This window comes from Oryctolagus cuniculus, chromosome 6 (assembly GCF_964237555.1).
Source record: "Oryctolagus cuniculus chromosome 6, mOryCun1.1, whole genome shotgun sequence".
NCBI lineage: Eukaryota > Metazoa > Chordata > Mammalia > Lagomorpha > Leporidae > Oryctolagus > Oryctolagus cuniculus.
In genome coordinates, this window is record NC_091437.1 from 81,721,299 (window position 1) to 81,738,141 (window position 16,843).

General features: G+C 40.7%; 1 protein-coding gene across 1 annotated transcript; it reads right to left on the bottom strand.

The window, feature by feature from the left end:
* Positions 1–951: 951 nt before the first annotated feature.
* LOC100357981 (hepatoma-derived growth factor) lies at positions 952–16,109 on the bottom strand. Its single transcript, XM_008255546.3, has 2 exons — positions 15,394–16,109; positions 952–1,256 (listed from the first exon to the last, which is right to left on the bottom strand). The coding sequence occupies exons 1-2, from the start codon at positions 16,068–16,070 to the stop codon at positions 1,223–1,225; spliced, it is 711 nt and encodes a 236-aa protein (XP_008253768.2). The 5' UTR covers positions 16,071–16,109; the 3' UTR covers positions 952–1,222.
* Positions 16,110–16,843: the final 734 nt, after the last annotated feature.

Here is a 16,843-nt window from a genome sequence, read left to right on the forward strand (position 1 = left end):
TTTCATATAAAATTAAGTATCTTTTAAACATTGGAGTATATTGAATATATTCCCCATGTATAAAGACAATATGTATATGTGTTATAGTTTGGGTATTAGTTTGTTCCCCAAATGCCCATATGTTAAAGGCAGTGGCTCCCAAGTATTATGTTATTGATTAGTAGAGTAATGTGGGTGGGTCCTTAGGTTATGGGGCTGAGCACTTGGAAGGTATTTCTTGTGAAAAGAGTTGGTTATAAAAACCTATGAGTTGGGCCCAGTTGCTCTGTTTCTTGGCTCACCATGTAATCCTCCTTGTGCCCATGCTCTTCAAACCACCATTGCCACCCTTATCAGATGTCAAACTATTAGGTGTGGCCTATCTTGGACTGTGCACCTCCAAAACTGTAGGCTGAAATAAACCTCCATCCTTCACAAGCAGCTGCTCTCAGATACTTGCTATAGTCACAAATATCTGGTGAATATAGCAATTATTTTAAAAAGTGTTTTTTTGTTTTGAAAATGGAACTTTAGCATTTTGGTACTAAAAGGGTTTTAAGGTCCTATTTTAATAGGACATCTGCAAATTATTATTAAAGCATATTTAAAGTTTGAAGCAACACATCAAATTCACTTATAAATGAGAAAATGGTCATTAGAGTAGGAGTCCTGAGCTTTGCCATCCTTCTGCTTTTTTCCCTTAATTATGGAAATACCTCTTTATCCATTGTGTTTCTTGGTGTGCGCTTCTCTCCCCTGTGTTTTTGAAAAGTGTGAACCAGTATATCTTTGTCCCTTAGATTACTTTTTGTTCAATAACAATGAAAGTTCAGAGGTTGGCTTTGGATGACTTCATGAAGTACAAATTTTGAGATAATGTTGTTTCTTGTTTATATAGAGTCAGCTATGTCTGAATATGTTTTTACCACTCAGAGATCAGATCAAATAACTATTTCACAGTATTAACCACGATTGAAACAGTAAAAGCTATTTATTCAGCAAATAGCTGGGGGACTTTCTTTCGTTTAAAAAATATATTTAGATATTGACTTTTGGGAAGATGGAGTAGACATACATTTTCCTATTCCCCTGCTAAGTACCCATACATACTTTGGACACTCTACATAAAACAATATAAAATTAAGACTCTGAATGGTAGAGAGAAGCAGCCAGGTCAGTCAGGGATCTCCAGATCTGGAAATAACATGACGACGAGTGTCCTGGGTTTTCTGTCTCGTATTTCTTAGACTTCAAGCTGAGGTATAGAATCCAGCAACCTGGAAACACCAAAAGGCTCAGGTCAAAAAATGAAAAAAAGCCTCTTTCCCAAACCCCAATGAAGGCTTATCTCCTTAACCAAAGGCCCAGGAAAGGGACAATGGGGGAAGGAAACATTTATTCCATTACCGTTCCACTCCAGACAATAAACACCACGGAGAACTCTAAGCTCCATTACACCACGATATAGGAAAGGCTCAGTGGGGAGCTGAGACTTCTCCCCTCCAGAGGCTCAAGGAAGCCCCAACACCCATGCCAATGGTGGTTTCACAATAAATTAATGGGGGGAGGCAAGACTTACATCTTGTTAGTAGTGGTCAACTGCATCCAACTCTAAGGTGTCAGTGAGTTGTGTGTGGAAAGCCTAGAATTTCACCCTTAACTAGAAGTAAGGAGTACTCTACTCTGTCCCCACTGGTTAGTATCAGAGGAATATCAGTAGAAAGCCAGTACTTTCACAGTACATAATGGTATTAAGATTACCACCACCATTGTGGCAGTGAAGATTCTGTGAAGAGCATGAACTACTCTTCTTGCATGTCAAGTGAGGACAAATGGAGAATCTGGACTTCTCTGTCTATCTAGTAGTTATAAGGTAGTCATTTCCTTGCCCTGTTGGAGTGGTGTCAGAGAAAGCTGGCTAAAATGCAAGGTCGAAAAAAGAACCAGCATCCCAAAAAATAATAATAAAAAAGGTCAGGTTTCAGTAGAAAATCACTTGTGTTACCAAAAATGAGGAACATCTGAAACTGAATGAAAAAATAATATCAACAGATGTCAACATGAAGGTGACAGAGATTTTAGATTCTGAAAAAGAAATTTAAATAGCAATGATAAAAATAGTTCAATGAGTAACTATGAAAACACTTGAAACAAAATAAAAAAAAGTCTTATAAAATATGTGAATTTGCAAGGGCTACTATAAAACTGTATCATGAACTGAGTGGCTTAACCAACAGTAATTTACTCACAGTTCTAAGAAGTCCAAGATCAAAGTGTCATTCTGGTTAATTCCTTTGGAGGGTTTTGAGGGAGAATCTGTTCTGGGTCCCCTCTATTTAGCTTTGGTAGTTTTCTGGCATCCTTTTATTTGTGAACACACTCTCCTGACTTTTGCCTTCATGTTCATATGGTGTTCTCCAGGTGTGTTTTTCTGTGTCCAAACTTCATCTTTTTTCAAAATGTTTAATTTATTTGAGAGGCAGCACACATACACACACGTACACACACACACACACACACACACACAGATCATACATTCACTGGTTCACTCTCCAAAAACTCAAAAAAGCCAAGGCTGGGTTAGGCCATTATTAGGGGAGCTGATTCCAGGTAAAAGAGAGAGTTGGCCCAATTTCCTCTCTCTGTCTTGTTTGTATTCTTTTGTCCTTCTGCTACATTATGAGACAGTACAAAGGATCTAGCAACACTCTAGTGCCATGCTCTTGAACTTTTTACCACAATCGCAAGCTAAATAAAATTCCGTTATTTATAATTTATCCAGTCTGATATTATGCTATAGCAGCAGGAAATGGACTAAGACAGGGACTTGCCCTGCTCCTATGATTCCATCTTAACTAATTACATTTGATATACCTTTGATGCCAAATAAGTCACATTCCAGCATATTCTGGGTTAGGATTTTTTTTTAAAGATTTTTTTTTTTATTTGAAAGGCAGAGAGAGAGAGAGAAAGAGCAAGTGAGCTATCTTCCCTCAAATGGCCACAAAAACAGGACTGGGCTAGGCTGAAGCCAGGAGCCTGAAACTCCACTTGGTCTCCAATGTGGATGGCAGAGGCCCAAGTACTTGGAAAATCTTCCACTGCTTTCCCACATGCATTAGAAGGGAGCTGAGTAAGAAGTGGAGCAATCGATACTAGAATTGGTGCTTATATGGGATGCCAGTGTCACAAATGGCTGCTTAATTGATGGTGCCATGATTCTGGCCCCTAGCAATAGGACTTTAAATGTTTGAATTTTAGAAGGACAAAATTTCAATCTGTAATGTCAGGAAAATAGAAAAGTTTAGTAAATATGTAGAAGATATAAAGAAGAAAAACCAAATGCAAATTTTGTGACTAAAAAATATACTAACTAAAATAAAAATTTCAGTGGCTGGGCTCAACAGCCAAATGGAAGGACAGACAAAATAACCAGCGACCTGGAAGATAGGATAATAGGAATCACCCAATCTAAACATCAGAAACAAAATAGAAAAAAAAGAATAAACAGAGCTTCAGTGTCTTTTGGGACTATAGCAAAAGATCTAACAGTGATGTCACTGGAGTACCAGAAAAGGGGGTAAAAGAGGGTAAAGGCTAAATATTTTCTGAATTTGGCATGACATGTAGACTCATATTCAAAATGCTGAGTGAGCCCCAGATGGGATAAATCCAAAGAAATGTACATCACAACACATTACAATTAAAAATACATGTCAAAAAAAAAAAACTAAAGACCAAGTGTTAAAAGTAATGAGAGTAATTCGGGAAAAAAAAATCCAAGTTACACAGAATTTCTCATCAGATCGCATGAAGGCCAGAAAAAAGTAGCATAATACTCTTTTTTATTTTTATTTTTATTTTTTTTTTACATGCAGAATAAACAGTGAGAGAGAGAGAGACAGAGAGAAAGGTCTTCCTTTACCGTTGGTTCACCCTCTAATGGCCACCGCGGCCGGCGCACCGCGTTGATCCAAAGGCAGGAGCCAGGTGCTTCTCCTGGTCTCCCATGGGGTGCAGGGCCCAAGTACTTGGGCCATCCTCCATTGCACTCCCGGGCCATAGCAGAGAGCTGGCCTTGAAGAGGAGCAACCGGGACAGAATCCGGCGCCCCGACTGGGACTAAAACCTGGTGTGCTGGCGCCGCGAGGCAGAGGATTAGCCTGTTGAGTCGCGGCGCCGGCCAGCATAATATTCTTTAAGTGATGAAAGAAAATCCCAGACAATGTAGAGTCCTAAAAACAGTTAATATACCCCTTTGAAATGAAGGGGAAATCAGGACTTTGAAAAACACAGGAAAAGAAGGACAATTTATTGCCAGTCTGTCTACTTTGAAGCATGGCCGAAGGAAGGAAATGACAAAAAAGAAAGAAAAAGATAAATGAAGGAACTCTGGAACATTAAAAAGGAATGAAAAGTAATATAAGCTAAAATATGAATAAATACAATAGATTTCCTTCACTGCTAATCTAAATACGCTGGATAGTTGAAATGAAATACTGCATGATCTGGTTCTAAATATGTATCTGGAGGAAATGCTTTACAAATGTATTAAAGGGGGCTGGTGCAGTGGTGTAGCGAGTAAAGATGCTGCTTGCAGTGCCGCCATCCCTATGAGTGCGGGTTCGAGTCCCGGCTGCTCCACTTCAAATCCAGCTCTCTGTTATGGCCTGGAAAAGCAGTAGAAGATGGCCCAAGTCCTTGGGCCCCTGCACCCATGTGAGAGAACCAGAAGAAGCTTCTGGCTCCTGTCTTTGGGTTGGCGCAGCTCTGGCTGTTGTGGCCAATTGGGGAGTGAACTAGTGGATGGAAGACCTCTCCTCTCTCTGCTTCTCCTTCTCTCTCTGTGTAACTCTGATTTTCAAATAAATAAATAAATAAATCTTTTAAAAAATGTACTAAGGGTGAAAAAGGGTAAAGGGACATATAAAGAGGTGAGATTTCTATACTTCATTTGAACTGTTAAATAATGACATTACATTTTACCATACAGTATATGTGTCACAGCAAAGTTTTTTGTAGTATTACAGGAGATTATTCCAAAATTTATGTGGAAAGATTAAGGTAAAACTATGGAAAAAAAAGAACAAAATGTGATGAATCAGCCTACTTGATATCAAGATTTATTATATGGCTGTAGTCATCAGTGCAGAAATGTAGACAAATGGAACAGAATAAACCAGGAATAGACCCACATAAATATGCCTTACTGATTTTTGGCATAGGTGCAAAAGTAACTAAATGGAGGAAAGATAACTTTTTAGTGAAAGGGGTGTCTATCAACTTGACGTTCACATGCCCCCCCTTTCCTTACCCCAACTCCCAAAATAAACCTTGAACTCAGTTTCATACTTTATACCAAAGTCTTCTCAAGTGAATCACAGACTTAAATGTTAAACATAAAACTTAGAAAATGTCATGAGAGAAAATACTGAGATCCAGCGGTAGATAAATATTTCTTAGATTTGACATTCAAAGCACAATCTATAAAAAAAAGAACTTGTAACTTTGTCTTCATCCAAATTAAAATCCTTTCTTTGAAAGGCCTTGCTATAATGATAAAAAGTCAAGTATGAACTGGGAAAAAAATTTGCAAACCATATAGCTACAAAAGAGTAGTATCTAGAATGCATGAGAACTTTGAAAATTCAGCAGTAAAGAAATCAATGGGCCAGCTCCATGGCTCACTTGGTTAATCCTCCACCTGCGGCACCGGCATCCCATATGGGCGTCAGGTTCTAGTCTTGGTTGCTCGTCTTCCAGTCCTCAGCTCTCTGCTGTGGCCCGGGAGGGCAGTGGAGGATGGCCCAAGTCTTTGGGCCCCTGCACCCACACAGGAGACCAGGAAGAAGCACCTGGCTCCTGACTTCTGATCAGCGCAGTGCCGGCCATAGCAGCCATTTGGGGGAGTGAACCAATGGAAGGAAGACCTTTCTCTGTCTGTCTCTCTCACTGTCTAACTCTATCTGTAAAATAAATAAAATAAAAATAAAATTATAAAAAAAGGAAATCAAGCAATATAACTAGAAAATAGGCAAAAGAAATGGAAAACAACTCAAAGAAGATAAAAACATAGCAAATAAGCAATTGAAAAGATGTTTAAGAGCATTAGCCATGGGCAGATCAAAATTAAAAGAGAAATAATAGTACATACAAATATATCAGAAGGCTATAATAAAATATTGACAACACAAAATGCTGGCAAGGACAAGGAAACACTGGATCACTCCTGTGTTGCTAGGACATGAAGACACATAAGTTTACATAAAAGCTATGCATGAATATCAACTGCAGCTTTATTGATAACTGGAGGTGAGTATTTGGCAGAGTGGTTGATACTGCTTGGGATACCTGCATCTGATAGCAGAGTGCCTGAATTTGGGTCTTTGCTTAGCACTAGGTCCTAGCTTCCTGCTAATGTTCACCCTGAGAGGCAGCGGTGATGTCTCTGCCACCTATGTGGAAGACCTAGATTGATATCTGGGATCCTGGCTTCAGCCTGGTGCAGCCCTGATTGTTCTGAGTACACTGTGAGTAAATCAGTGGATGGGACATCTTTCACTGTTTGTCTCTGTGTCTTCAAATTAAATAAAAATGAATAAATAAAAAAATCAAAAACCCTGGAAGTTATATAGATGTCCTAGAATAGGAAAATGGTTAAACCAACTATGATACATCAAATACATCCATACCATAGACTAACACTGATAAATCAAAGGAGCAAAGATGATGCACACAACTTGGATGAATTTCCAGAATATTATGCTGGGAGGAAAAAAAACAACCTGGAAGATTTACATATTATTCCATCCCTGAAATGACAAGTTAGAGAACTGGAGAACAGAATCGTGGGTGCCAGGAGTGAGGCAGCAAGGACAGGAGCAGAGAGAGAGAAGTAGTTGGGATTGCCAAAGGGGCTACATGCAGAATCCTTGTGTTACAGAAATGTTCTGTCTTGACTGTACTGAAACTAAGGTTCTAGCTGTGATAGTAAGCCACAGTGCTGCAAGGTGTTGCCTTGGAGGAAACTGGATGAAGGCTACATGGGATCTCTCTGTAGTATACTTCTTATAAATGCACGTGACTCTATTTTAGCTAAAAATTTATATTTTATATAAAGCCTCTCAGTAGGCTTTTATCTAAATAACTGAGTTTGTTCTGCTTTGGATTTTGGATTATCTCTAATAAATAGTTATTAGTTTTTCTTAAAACTGTCATTGGAGAGAAGCTGAAAATTCCTTTGGTTTCTACAATGTTAAAATTATGAATAATTCTCAAGGCAATACATGCTAGCATTACACATATTCTTAAACATCTAGGAAGGGGATATGCTTATGTCAGAGTTATACCAAAGTATTTAAGAAATATATAAGTACAAAGGATACTTTAAGTATTCCTAAGATATGGGCATGTCATTTTTTTAAAAAAAAAATTATTCTGAGGGGCCAGTGCTGTGGTGTAGTGGATAAAGCTGCTACCTACAGTGCAGGCATCCCATATAGGTGCTGGTTCAAGACCTACCTGCTCCACTTCCCATCCAGTTCTCTGCTAATGGCCTGGGAAAGTAGTGGAGGATGGCCTAAGTGCTTGGGCCACTGCATCCACATGGGGGACCTGGAAGAAGCTCCTATCTCCTGGTTTTGGATTGGCCTAGCTCCAGCTATTGTGGCCATTTGGGGAGTGAACCACCAGATGGAAGCTCTTTCTCCCTCCTGCTCTCGCTCTGCAACTCTTTCAAATAAATAAATACATCTTTTATTTTTATTTTTTTGGCACCAAAACAAATTTATTTTTCCATTCCATTTTTCATGAACTTCTTGACGTACCCTAGTATTCTTCTTTTTTTAACACAAAATATAGTTTTTATTTAAGCAGTTACATGAATGAGGCTGTTTTTAAGTTTCTTCACTGACAGCCCCATTTTATCTATTGAACTAATTATACTTAAATTAACAGCAGTAAAATTATAAAAATTAAAATTTAAACATGAAAATATGGAGCAATAACCAAAAAAGAACAGGAAGTATTTTAATTACCAAACAGATTAACAAATTCACAGACACTCAGATGCTTTCTGAGGCATATCAAAACACCTACATAAAAGGTTGTATTCATTTGAGAGGTATCAGTGCTGAGACTATTTGTAGCACTTACAGTATATACAAAACAGCATTAGGCTACTATGGTTCATATTTGAGAAACACAAATTTAAGTTTATGCTACAATTGCCAATATAACGTTATAGCTAACAAAGTGACTCATTTCATATTTTTTTCTTCTGAAACTCAATAAGGAAGTTATCATTTAAGCACATAGAAAAATGCCATGTCTTCTTCCTTTATAATAATAAATTTTAAAATCCAAATACTTTATATTGTGGAAACTTTACCTAGTTGTACAAAGGCTCCGAAATACAGTACAGTCATAAAGTTTCTTCTTTGTAGATTCCATTAATTTATAGTTATTTTAGTATAGATAAATGGAGGACACTCCTCAAGATTATTGGGCAACAAAAATGTCAGTGTGTATTTAAGTATGCACACACCACAACCACAAACATAGCAAGTCAATTCCCTCATATGTCCTCCACTGCCTTCAGTGTTCCTTTCCATGTCACAGGAGCTAGTTTAATGGATACCTTGGGTCTCAACCTATCTCTGAAAGTTCCTTTATTAAAAGTTTTGAAATTTAACTAATTGAACATTTACAGTCTCAATAAGCTAGGCTTCTTTTTTCTTACTCTTCACTAACTAGTTCAAATACAATATGTAATGTTCTAAATTGTTGTAGACACTTTATTAACATGATTAAAGATATCTAAAATGCCATTAGTGGGTAAAATATTAACAACAAAAGATATTAAGAGTATTTTTGAGACTACTTTTTTCCTAACTAGAAAAGCTATGGAATTCATAATGAGCAGAGTTATAATGACACTTTAATCCTGCTGTTTTACAACATCAATACTAAGAGCAAATGCACAAAGAACAGAAAAGAAACACAGGATTTCAAAAGAAAAATCTAATAAACACTTGAATTTTGGATGCTTCAAACACAAAAGGGTTCACAGTGCTTATAAGCACTGTTATTATTTTCATCCTTTAAGCAGTTCAAATCTTTATTTCATTTCTAATTTTATCCAGAAATAAAAACCTAATTCTTTACATAATGAATCTTATCAATTTCAGTTTTCAAGTATTCAAGTAATGCAAACCCAAGTATTTTCTTTTGTGGTAACAACGCACTTATATAGACTGAGCTTCAAAGACAGGGAAAAATTCATTTAAAATAATTGATACACTTTTCTGCCCAAAGACATAAGAACTAAGACTTAATGTAATCACACAAATGGTATTTAAGAAGAGAAGGAAAAAAAAAAAAGATGGTCCATATAATCAATGACTCCTTATTAAAAAGATTCAAAAACAGATTGCCTTAATATGTGGTTAGATTCCCAGTAACAGGATATTCTGAAATCTAAGGAACTACAGAAGGAAAACCAGAGTAGGTTCAATTTCCCTGCTGTTTTTCCATAAAGGTATAATTGTTTACTTTGGATTTCCTTTCTACTTTCACTGGGAGATTTTCTGCTGTCATCTTTCATAGTGATGACCATGTTTCTGTGTGTAGCAGATTCTTAAGCATCTTTTGTAACACTGGATGAGCGGTGACAAATTATTTGAATTTCTATTTTTAATGGAAGGTCTTTATTTCACCTTCATTCATAAATATGAGCTTTGCAGGATATGGTATTCTGAGATGACAGGTTTTTTTTTTCTCTTAAGTCTTGGAATATATCTCGCCATTCTCTTCCAGCCTGTAGGATTTCTGATGTGAAGTCCGATGTGAGTCTAATTGGAGATCTTCTGAAAGTAATCTGGTGTTCCTCTCGTGCATATTTTAGAACCTTTTCTTTATGTTTTACTGTGGAGAGCTTGATTACAATGTGTCATGACGAAGCTCTTTTCTGGTCATGTCTATATAGGATTTCTATATGTTTCCTGCACTTGGATGTCCCTTTCTCCAAATTAGGGAAGTTTCCTGTAATTATTTCACTAAAAAGGCCTTCGAATCCATTTTCTCTTTCCACACCTTCAGTAACTCCTAAGTCCTATATGTTGGGTAATTTCATAGTATCCCATAAATCTCCCACACTGTCTTTTAGTTTTCTAATCTTTTCTTTTTTGGTCTGACAGTAAAATTTCCAGAGATTTGTCATGTAACTCAGATATTCTTTCTTTTGCCTCACCAAGTCTGTTCTTAAGGCTTTCCAGCATCTTTCTTATTTGTTCTATTGAAATCTCCGTTTCCAATATTTCATTTTGGTTTCTCTTTAAAATCTCAATTTCATAGGAAAAATATTCATTCATGTCATGTATGGATTTTTTTAATTCATGGATTTGCTTCTGATTACTTCAAAGTAATCCTATAATCAATTTTTTAGAGTTCCATCCCCAGCATTTTTTTCAGTCTCTTCATTTTCACATTCTAAGATTGAAGTGTTTTCCTTTTGAGGTATCAGATTGTCTTCCTTATTCTTGATTCTTGAGTTGCTGCGTTTATTTTTGGGCATTTGTGGAGATATTTTTTTTTCCCTGCTATGACTTTTGTCTTTGGACTATGTGGATTAGTGGAGTGTCTGCTCTTTCAGTGAATACCCTGTGGCCTGTGCTGGGTATAGTCAGGGAGCTCTGTTCAGTGCTCCAGGGTGAGGGGAGTGTCCAAAGTGACACCCAAATTGGGCCTAGTAAATTTCTTCTTTTTTTTTTAATCAGAAGGGAGGATTAATCTGCTCTTTTGATGTAGTCTCATGCTCACCTCCTCTCCTCCAAGGAGAATAATGCCTGGTTGCTAGTCCCAGTGGGTATAATATTTGTTTGCACTTCCACAAGAACCACACAAAGGATCCATGCAGTGCTCTGTGTGAGAATGGATCCTGCAACAATGACCCTCACCAGGGAACCAGGGAACCTGGAGCGTGTGGAGTTTCCCCTGACTACCCAAAGACCCAGCCACATATTCAGCCCTCACACACAATGTTTTCACAGTTCCAGCACACAAGGCTCCCACAGTCATGCGCACCCAGACCCCTGTCAATTCTTCCAGCCAGACTCAGGCATCTCCACTTGGCTGGTTGTTGGATGCACAAACACAAGCGGGTGCAACTGTTACAAATGTCCAAAATGGCCCTATCTCTGCTAGTTATAGGATACCGGTGCCAGGTGGTCAGGGAGAGAGAAATGTGTCTCCCCCCCCCCCCCCCCCGGCCATTTTCACCTCTAGGTTGGCAGGCACACTTCTCCCCTCTGGGCTCCAAGATGTACACAGGCCAGGTTCTTTCCACAGTGTTTTTTGTTTTTCGTTTTTTTTTTTTTTTTTTTTTTTTTTATTTGGCAGGTAGAGTTATAGACAGTGAGAGACAGAGAGAAAGATCTTCCTTCCGTTGGTTCACTCCCAAATGGCTGCTGCGTCCGGCGCTGTGCCAATCCGAAACCAGGAAGGAGCCAGGTGCTTCTTCCTGGTCTCTTGTGCGGGTGCAGGGGCCCAAACACCTGGGCCATCCTCCACTGCCCTCCTGGGCCACAGCAGAGAGCTGGACTGGAAGAGGAGCAACTGGGACTAGAACCCAGTGCCCATATGGGATGCCAGCACTGCAGGTGGAGGATTAACCAAGTGAGCCATAGTGCTGGCCCCTCTTTCCACAGTTTTATTGCCAGTGGCTTAGGTTGCTGCAGTCTGGTCTCGCCTCACTCTCCAAAGCTGGTACTGAGGCTCTTTGCTGCTGGGGTCTTCAGTTGTGTGTGTCCATACCCTCCATGTAGATCTACAGTGTTTCTCTAATTTGCCTGGAGTTTCCTCTGCTGTTTTCTTCCTAATTCTCCTGAGATTGGACTATCTCTACATTTTTTAAAAACTATCTTCTCCTAGACTGGAGTAGTAAGCTCCCAACCTATTCTGCCATCTTTGTGTCTGCCTTCTGTGTGTTCAAATAAATAAATCTTTAAAAAATTATTTGTGCTAGAAGGAGATAGATACACACCAGAGATCTCCCACTCACTGGTTAACTCTCCTAAATGCCAACAAGAGCCAGGGCTGCACCAGAGAGAGCCATCTGGGTTTCTTACATGGGTGGCAGGGACTCAAGTACTTGAGCCATCACCTGCTGTCTGCCAGAGTGTACCTTAGCAAGAAACTGGCTTGGAAGCAGAGACAAGTCTAAAGAATATATCAGAATTTTCATCAAAGTTAAAAAGTCAAAACAGAAAGTGAGATGCTTAGTTTCTGAACAGCTCAAGACTGCAGCACTCAGATTTTCCTTTATTGAGAAGGGAGAAAAGGGAGCTGGATTTACATTAGCACCGTGTTTACCAGGTACATGGGAAACAGACAATGAAATAGGAAACCTGAACAGACTGTACTTATTGAGAAAATTGTCCTCACTTTTAATCTCTTTTTTCCTCTAGATCCAGTTTGGCTTTTCTTTAACTTGATATTCTGCAGTTTTGTTTATCCTGCTCAGAACTTAATGTGCTTCTTAAATCTGAAGAAATATACTCCTTTAATTTTTGTAAAAATTCAGTTATTATACCTTTGGTAATTGCACCTTCCTACTCGCTCTGTTCTTCACTTCTGGGATGTCAATGGATATGTGTTGGAACTTTTAATTCTACAGAGTGTTTACCAAGTCAGGAAACACAGTATAATAAGGAATAACTTATGTATGGGAAAATGTCCTTTTTTCGGTGCTCTAGATCAGCGAGTTTTGGCAAATGGATGCCTTCAGAGAAGTGCTGTGAAGATTTAGAATATTCCTTTTACTACAAGAAATTCTCTCATATCCCTTTGCTCGTTGTTCTTTTTTAATATTTAAGAGTTAAAGAGAAAGAAAGAGAGAGAGAGAGAGAGAGAGAGAGAGAGAGAGAGAGAAAGTCTTCCATCCACTGATTCACTCCCCAAATGGCGTCAAGGGCCAGAGCTGGTGTGATCCAAAGCCAGGAGCCAGGAGCTTCTTCTGGGTCTCCCACGTGGGTGCAGCAGCCCAAGTATTGGGCCATCTTCCACTGCTTTCTCAGGCCATAAGCAGAGAGCTAGATTGGGAAAGAAGCTGCCAGGACATGAACCGGTGCCCATATGGGATGCTGGAGCTGAAGGCGGAGGCTTAACCTACTATGCCACAGTGCAGGCCTCAGTCCCTCTGTTCTTAATTCTCTTCCCCCACTCCTGACACCTAGAAATCACTGATCTCTTTTCCTACAGTTTTACCTTTCCAAGAATGTCACATAAATGGAATCAGTGAAGATGTAGTCTTGGATTCCATTGATGGAATATTTTTGAGGTTTGCTCAACTGTGGTACATATCCATAGATCATTCTTTTTAGGGCTGAGGTGTGTTACATTACGTGGGTGTTTCACAGTTGGTTTAGCTATTCACTAGTAATGGGCATTTTGTTATTTCTAGGAGAAGTGTTGCTGGGATGTTATGGTAAGCTCTTAGGTGTGGGATTGTTTACGCATGTTATAAGAAACTGATGAACTCTTTTCCACAGCGGTTCTATCATTTCGTATTCCTATGAGCAATGTCTCAGAGCTCAGTTGCTGAGAATCCTTGTTTGTTGTTTGTATTGTCAACTTTCTATTTTCAAAAGTTCTTTGGTAAAGAGTCTGTTCAAATCTTCTGTCCACTTCTAAAATGAGGCTTTTTTGTTTGTTTGTTTTATTGTTGAATTGAAAGAGTTCTTTAGTGTCAGTGCATGTTCTTTAGTAGCATGTTTTGCAAATAGCTTTTCCCAGTCTGTCCATTCTCTTTCCATCTTCCTTATAAATATTCTTTGAAGAGCTAAAGGTTTTCATGTAAGTGATGTAGTGATGTCAACTTTATCACTTTTCCTTTTATGTTTTGCTCCTTTTGTTTCCTAAGAAATCTTTGCAAAATCCAAATCTGTTTTTAAACAGACTATTAGTTTTGTTTGTTTCTAGTAATTAATTGGTTTAATTTTCATTGACGTGAAATTGTCTTTGGTTCTCAGCTAATCTTCCAAAGCTACAGCTGGCAATTTTTCATCTGGGCCCAAGGCAGAAGCACAAGGGTAAAAGAGCAGAGAGGCATGGAGAGACCACTAGGAAGAGGCTTGGAGCAGGCACTCATTTCCCTCTGTCCTCTCAGTGGCTTACAGATCAGATCTGGTGACAACATCAAGGAAGATAAGTGGGCTTTGTGGATGGGAAGTGACACCAGAAGGGACACCAGGACCCCAGCTACAAAAACAAAGTCATCAAACTCCAAACAGAAGGGGAACCTCCCAGTGTACCTCAGAAATGGGAGCAATGGTGGGGAAGGAGCAGAATGGGGTTCACAAACTGCTACGGGGTATTTTTTTTTCTAATTTTCTTTTATCAAAAACATTTTCAGAAGATGTACCTTTTCCTTTGAGTGATATATATGATTGTAGGCTGACCCTGAGCACTGTCGTGGAGGGAAAAGGGTGGCCAGGGGTCTCTCCAGGGTATCCCATCTCTGGCTCCTGAGATCTGAAGTGGGGGACAGATGCTCAACAACCCACCCACACCAGAAAAGTCAATCCTTCAGATCTCAGGTCCTTGGCCAAACAACTTAGAAGCCCCCAAATCTTCTGATAAGTTACAACTCCCAGAAGTCCTGGGTCAGCAAAAGGAAGAATGGTGGTTGTTCATCATCAAGGATATATGTTAGGATGCCCTTGCCCCACAAGCTGTCTTGCTTTCCCTGAATCCAGACATCTGGTAAAACAGGTGTGGGATGAGGGAACAAGAGTTCAAAACATGCCCCTCACCCCCGATTTGAGGATTGCCTCCCCTAGGTCCCAGAGCCCACCCTGTTGTGTATAAGCCATTCCTTCTACTCCTACTCCTGATCCCAACCCAGAGGTCCAGAATGCCGGAGGAGGGGGAGACGACTGTCAGTAGGTAGGAACAGCAAGCAGAGGCCGCAGCAGCATCCCTGAGATACAGCTCTAAGCAGGAAGGGACACGAATGGCCTCATCTCATCCCAGGGAGCTTGGACAAGGCCCTGACTGATCCCAGGGGTGTAGCAACCTGAAAGTGAGGGCCACGTGGCCTGCCCCATCTGGGTCCCTCTCCAGAGGCTGGGGATGGAGTGGGTAAATTGAGTAGAAGGGGATGGCAGGTTGGGGTGGGAAAGGGCTTCCAGTTTGCAGGTCACAGCCATTTTCCCAGGAGCACCCAGACAGCAGTAAGACGGGGCGCAGGCTCCTCACGAAGCACTGGTGGCTACCGGCTGCGGGGGATGGGGGGTGGGGAAGGGTGACCACTGGTGGGACCCAGCGCAGTCTCCTGGGAGAACCCACCTCGCCTCCCCAGAAGCTCCCACTGCAGCCCTGCGTCTCCCAGCCCTGTGGCCCCGTGGGCCCACTCACCTCTCCTGATCTCTGACGCTGGGGACCTCAGCCTTCTTGGCAGCCTCTTCCTCCTCCTCTTTCTCCTGAGGCTGCTCGGAGGTGGCGCCGTTCTCCACCTCAGCAGACACGAGCTGCTCTGCCGCCAAGATGGCAACCGCCTTCTCCTCCACTGCGGCGTCTTCTGCTGCCTTGGGTTGTTTAGGGGGCTCCTCCAGCAGCTCCGCTGCTCTCCTCTTCAGTGCCCCCTTCTCCTTCTTCTCCGCAGCCGGCTCCTCGATGACCATGACCAGCGTCCCCTCCTCATCACTGCTCCCCTCGTCCTTGCCCTTCCGATCGCCGTCCCCGGCTGCGGCCCGGGGCTTGGTCTCTCCCCGGCTCCTCTTCTTCTGGGCGGGCTTGGCTGCAGACGCCTTGACGGTGGGGTCGTGCTCGATCTCCCACAGGCCCTCGCCGAAGCCTTTCCTCTTGTTGGGCTTGCCCAGCTTCTCCTTGGACTGCTCGTAAGGGAAGAGGTCTTTGGGGCCCAGGAATGCCGTCTCGTGGGTCCCGAAAAAAAACACCTGATACTTGTTGGCTGTGGACTTGGCGGTGGCCTCAGGGACCTCGTCAATCCGGGCTGGCCAGTGTGGGTAGCCCTTCATCTTGGCGAACACCAAGTCCCCGTACTTGTACTCCTGCCGGTTGGGTCGCGACATGGCGAGGCTCTGGCCGCCCCGGGCTCTGCAACGGGCTGGGCGGCGCGAGCCCGAGTAGTTATGTTTTGAAATAATAGGATCGCTATATTTTTCTTCAATTTCTAAGCAGACATCTTTAACGCAAAACAAAAACAAAAACAAAAAACAAAAAACACACACACACCAAAAGCCCAAAACCAAAAAACAAAAAAACTCTAGATTTAAAGCTGGGACTCTGGTCATTCATCAGAAAAAAAATGAAACACACACACTATTTTTTGTGTGCTTCCCAATTTTTTTGAACCTCAGTAGTGTAGTTTTTAGATTAACAAATGAACCCACTGCTTTATACTTAGAGATCTTTTACATAAATATAAGTTCTCTGACTCTAACTAGATTTTATATTTTCTGTCATTTATTTATTTTTCTGGCATTTCTTTTATTCTTTGTCATTTGTTTCTTGAATATTGATCATTCAATCATTTGCCAATTTTTTCTTTATCTGTTTCTGATTTGTTGTATCCCATTATGGGTGTTGCTGTAAAACCCAGTACATTTCTTTTTCATTATAAGAGTTGCTGTGTGATTCTTTTTTTAATTTTTAAATTGATGTAATTAATTTATTTGGAAAGCAGACACAGAGATACTGTCCATCTTCTCATTCACTCTCCAAATGCCTGAACCAGCAGAGGTTGGGCCAGGCTGAAGTCGGGAGCCTGGAATTCAACCCAGGTCTCCATCATAGGTGGCTGGATCCAAATGCTCCTGCTCTCATACGGAGATTCCCATGGTGT

What these genes read in the sequence shown, in the direction of transcription:
- LOC100357981 (XM_008255546.3), bottom strand. Translation starts at nt 16,070, where the DNA reads ATGTCGCGACCCAACCGGCAGGAGTACAAGTACGGGGACTTGGTGTTC. An exon ending in AGCGTCAGAGATCAGGAGAG is followed by an intron (nt 1,257 to 15,393) that starts GTGAGTGGGCCC and finishes TGGTGTTTCCAG; the next exon opens with GTTGCTGGATTCTATACCTC.